Source organism: Triticum aestivum, chromosome 1D (genome assembly GCF_018294505.1).
Source record: "Triticum aestivum cultivar Chinese Spring chromosome 1D, IWGSC CS RefSeq v2.1, whole genome shotgun sequence".
In the NCBI taxonomy this organism is placed as follows: domain Eukaryota; kingdom Viridiplantae; phylum Streptophyta; class Magnoliopsida; order Poales; family Poaceae; genus Triticum; species Triticum aestivum.
The window spans coordinates 7,794,238-7,799,308 of NC_057796.1; the positions used below are offsets into that span (position 1 = coordinate 7,794,238).

Genomic DNA, 5,071 nt, shown 5'->3' on the forward strand with positions numbered 1-5,071 from the left:
AAGGGAAGTTTAAGTGCAGGCACCCTAATCCGGTGTATTTAGCCCATAGTCATTTCTCTAGCAGTTGAGCACAAGCTACTTGAGTCTTGAGGTACGATGCCTTCTTTCTTGTTTCCTTATGGACTCTTAGATCCGAAGTTTGCCGAGGTACGTAGGGAAACGATTAATTCTGCATAGTTTACACTCGCTTGCTTCCGATGACACCTAACATTTGGAGCTCGACATGGAATCCATGGCTTGCCTGCTCCGATGGCGCATCAGACCCAGAATTCGCACGAGCATGGTTGGTATTCATCGCCGGCCTGCATGCTACGCCGGCTCGATCCCTACTGATCGAAACTCCGCCTCCTCTTGTTCCTATCTGGTGTGGTCGCTGCCGACCCCGCTCCGCACAGCCACCGCCGACTCCTTCCCAGTCCCATCGCAGGCTCTTCCTCCGCTCAAGGTGGTATTCTGCGCATTCGTCAATCTTGACCTTTTGTTGCTGCGCCACCGACCGCCGCACCACAGGTCACCTCGGCTCAGACTCGGACACATAGTTAGGTTCGAGGCGACACACGGCAGCTGGGGTGAAGCTCCCCTTAGGGCAGCTGCCCTACCTTGATTTTTCGCAAAAAATCACACACACATGAATATATCTATATAGGCATCTCTATGTATACAAACAAATTTCCGCAATTTCTGTGCGTTTTGGAGAAAAACAAAGGCAAAATACCAACGATCCTCCTCCTGTCGTCCGGCGCGCTGGCCAGGCGGACGACGCCGACACCGACATCGCCGCCGCGTTCTCGGGCCGCCCGCTCTTCTTGGGTGGGCCGCGGGAGGAGTGCTTCTCCCTCCTGGGGCCGCAGCAGGAGGACGACGACGCCGATATGGTGGGCTGGACGGGGCTGTTGGAGGAAGTAATGCCGGGGATGCACTACGGCACGCGGGAGAGCGTGGGGTGCGCGGCCGAGCTGGTTAAGTGCGGCGTCGTCGGCTGCGCGAGCAGCTGCGCGACGAGGTGGGAGCCGTCCTCGGGCTCACCGGCGCTGTCAAGGGCGTCCTCTGGGACCAAGTCCCCCAGGCACTGCACACACACACTCTCTCCCCCATCGCTAACTTCCCCTTCACCCCTTGGCGTCGGCCGGCACTGCCCCATGTCGTTCCTTGACGTCCGGCTCCTCCCCGACCAGCCTCTGCCGCCTGCAACCCAAGCTCGGCCACGCCCCGCTGCCTTCCTTGCAGTGCGTCGCTGGCCCCGACCTCGCCGTCTCCATGGTCTGACGACGCGACTCTGCTAGGGGCTCCTCCACCTAGCTCCGACACTAGCAAGCACGAGTCGCTGGCGGCTCCCCTGTCTAGGGTTTCCTTCCCGGCGGCAGCTAGGTTCGTATCAAAAAAATCAAATCCCGAGCCACCCTATGCTGATCTCCTTTTCTATGGCATGATTTACTTCAATCTTCTTGGAGGTTTTTTAGTTAGAGATGTGCTGCACATAGGTATGAGTGGCAAGATCTGAGGTATAGTTTACCTAGTAATTAATCCTCCGTCCCATGCTTTTGTTGTTCATCTGTTTGTTAAGACTCCAATGAAAGATGGGCACTTGCTTGGTAATTATGTGACAGAATCTCGACTCGAAGGATTAGATCTTGCTTAGCTGAAGTTCCACAATTGTACCATTTATTTTGGTACGTAAACAATACGAAATTAGTGGATTTAGCTTACTAGAATAAATATCTCCAATTTTGCATTCAATTTTACATATTTTCCTGTTTTTCAAGTGAGGTTGAAACCAACTGTTGTAGCTTGCTGTCGTGGTTAACCTGAATGTGGCCGAAAATATGTAATGAGAGCTAGGATTTGTGCATGAAGAATAATGTATGTTGTGTCTTTCTTTTTACCACGTGTATATATTTAACTTGAATGCATGAATAAAATGAAATAAAGATTATGATTTAGACTTCGCCCTACCTCAATATTTTTTCGTCCTCCACCCCTGCACGACAGCCGCATCGGTCCACACTTGTGTGCAGCTACAAGTGAGGTGGGTGACGTGTGTACAGAATTATTAATCTAAGTTTTTTTGTTAATCGCCCTTTTTCGTAATAAGGCAGGAAAGTAATATAGATCTCTAATTACGAATTATTTAAGATTGGAATTAGTAGTTGTTCGATCTATGATTCTGGTCTTGGCAGTATTTATTATACGCCTAAACCTAGAGCTAGTTCTTAAGCCCATGTTTTGCCGGCCGATGTGCGAAGTATTATTCACACAAAACTATCCAAAGTCCATGGTCGTTCGATCCCAAGATCTGAAGCCTTTATCCCGCGAGCCGAGCCCTCCGGCCGCTTTTTTACATATGTTTGACTTTATTTCTAAACCTCGTGAGTATATGCCGTGTCAAGCTGCACACAATGCTACTTCGGAAGTACCAAACTCTATGCACCGTTACCCGTTAAATCTGAGGCGGCGTCTCCCATGTGATTTAAGTGCGGCCGAGCAGTTCTACCATCCCTTTATGTTATGGTGGCCTTTTAGTTTGTTTATGAATGGATTTTTTTCGCATGGAAATTACCATACATCTTTCTACCTTGAGTAGGAAACATATCCTATGGCTACATCCCCGGCGCGTGTACATACACATACACGGGTTCTGCCAGAGTTTATCCTACTTCTACCACCATACCTGCATGCATGAGTTTTAGCAAATACAACTAAAACATTCTTGCTTAATCGGAGGTGTTTGGAGGGTTTTAGGACCTACAGGAGTAATTAAGCGGGAGTCTTCCGACGTCCCGTGAATCAGAGTTGGACAATCACTTGGTTTGATTATCTAGAGGAATTGTATTATTTTATAATTATATATTCATTAAATAAAGCAATAATTCCTCTTTTTGTTCATTTGTTTACTTTCGTTATATAAACTGGCGCGTCCGCGTTTCCTTTTGTTCTACATCCCGGGGTGCAATTCAAGTGAAATACATACGATATGTCCTTTATATATCATTTATATGTTATTCCGGTTTCTTGAGCAAAAAAAAAACATATCGATATCTCCTCATTGCAAAAAAGTATTATTTCTTAATTAGCAGCCTTGCTATTTGCAACAAAAAAAATCACAGTGAATCATATTAGTTGTCATTGTATCTTTTAGGTGGTCCGAGGCACAAGGAATCTGCATGCGATGGACAGTTCGACCAAACTATTCAATGAGTGGGAAATCCAGATACTTGTGCTACTCAGCTTCACACTACAATTGTTCCTCTTCTTTTCTGGCAGGCTTCGGCGCCAAAGTAGCAGTGGGTTCCTGAGACTCTCCACCTGGGCAGCTTACTTAGGGGCAGATTTGGCAGCAGTTTATGCACTGGGCTATCTCTCAAAGCGTCAATATGACACCACAGAAACGAACATACTTACAAGAACCCAACCACTAGCTATCTTTTGGGCACCATTTCTTCTCATCCATCTTGGCGGGCAGGACACCATTACTGCTTTCGCCATGGAGGACAACAACTTGTGGTTGAGGCATCTGTTGAATCTGGTGACGCAAGTTGTCATAGCTTTATATGTTTTCTGGAAATCCATCGGAAAACACAGTGCGAACCTTCTACTTGCGGGTAGCTTTGTGTTTGTTGCTGGAATTATCAAGTATGGAGAAAGAACATGGTCTCTCAAGTGTGGCAGCCTTAAAAGTCTTGAGAGTACAGATGCAAAAAGTTACAGAAAAAAATTGCCCGAAGGAATCTCGGATGATGATGGGTTTGTCCGTGCTGCTCTGGATTCCATGCATCATACCATTGATATCTTATCCGAGCGTAGCATGTTTGGTTCCAAAAGAGAAGAATTAGCGGAGATAGATAAAACTGACCAAGTGATTCGGATGGTCAAGCTGCAGCTTGGAATGATGTATGATGATCTCTACACCAAGGCCCTTGTGTTCACCACTCGGACCGGAGTTATACTTAGGTGCATCTCTCAGGCATCCATTATTGTTGCATTTGCACTCTTCCTTGCAAATGACAAAGAGAGGTATAACAAAGCTGACACTATAATTACCTATTCACTGTTTGCCGGGTGCTTTTTCCTAGAAGTCTGTTCAATATTTGTTTCCATGATGTCACCATGGACATGGACATGGTTGAAGGTTCACAAGTGGGACACACTTGCCTGGTTCTCGTGGTTTGTCTTTCATTGGGACATTGGATACCCAAGGATGGAACAGCAGTGGCCAAATGCGATTGGACAGTACAACTTCCATGGTTGGGTGACTAACAGCAACCTGCAGCCAAGAACACACAGTCAACGAATAATGATGGTATTCAGAAAGTTTGTGGGTTTGTTTGGTGTCCAAAAGAGGAAAATATTTTGGATGAGCAAGTTATTAGACACTGAGTACATGGATGCAGATAACATGATTGTGGAGTATATCGTAAAAGAGATTAGTCTCTTAAATTCTGAATCCGACGACGATAAAGCCCAAGGATGGCAGAGCATTAGCTCCCTGGTGAAAACAGCAATGAACAATTGCCTTAAAGATTTTGGTTATAGTATTGTTGTGATGCATCTATTCACTGAGGCACATCTTGAACAATATGTTTCTTTCCGTTCTGACATAGAGACAAATCGTCCAAGGGCAGATGTACCTTTTGGTCTGATGGAGGTATGCCGGAAACTTTCAAACTACATGATGTACCTTTTGGTTCACCACCCTTCCATGCTGCCGCTATCTATGAGCGCGACAGCTAGCTTCGATAACTTTCATAAACCTGAAAATGCTGAAAATGCCTGTGATGAATTGGAGTTGAAGGCAAGCAAGGAAACACTAGAGGAGTTAACACGCATGTGGACGCGGCTCCTTGTTTACGCTGCGGGCAAGTCGAGGGCGGCGATGCATGCTGCGCAGCTGAGCGGCGGAGGAGAGCTCATCACGTTCGCCTGGCTACTCATGGCCCACATGGAGATGGGGGATACTGGCAGTAAAAGATTCCATCTTACCACTGATGATTTCCATGCGGAAACGAACTTGACGAATCGATACCTCTTCTGTGTTCCCCCAGAAGATCAGACATCAGGTCCTGATAACCGGTAA

General features: G+C 46.6%; 1 protein-coding gene across 1 annotated transcript; it reads left to right on the top strand.

The window, feature by feature from the left end:
- Positions 1-3,166: 3,166 nt before the first annotated feature.
- Positions 3,167-5,071, top strand: LOC123156750 (uncharacterized). The gene has a single exon (XM_044574930.1). The coding sequence runs from the start codon at positions 3,167-3,169 to the stop codon at positions 5,069-5,071; it is 1,905 nt and encodes a 634-aa protein (XP_044430865.1).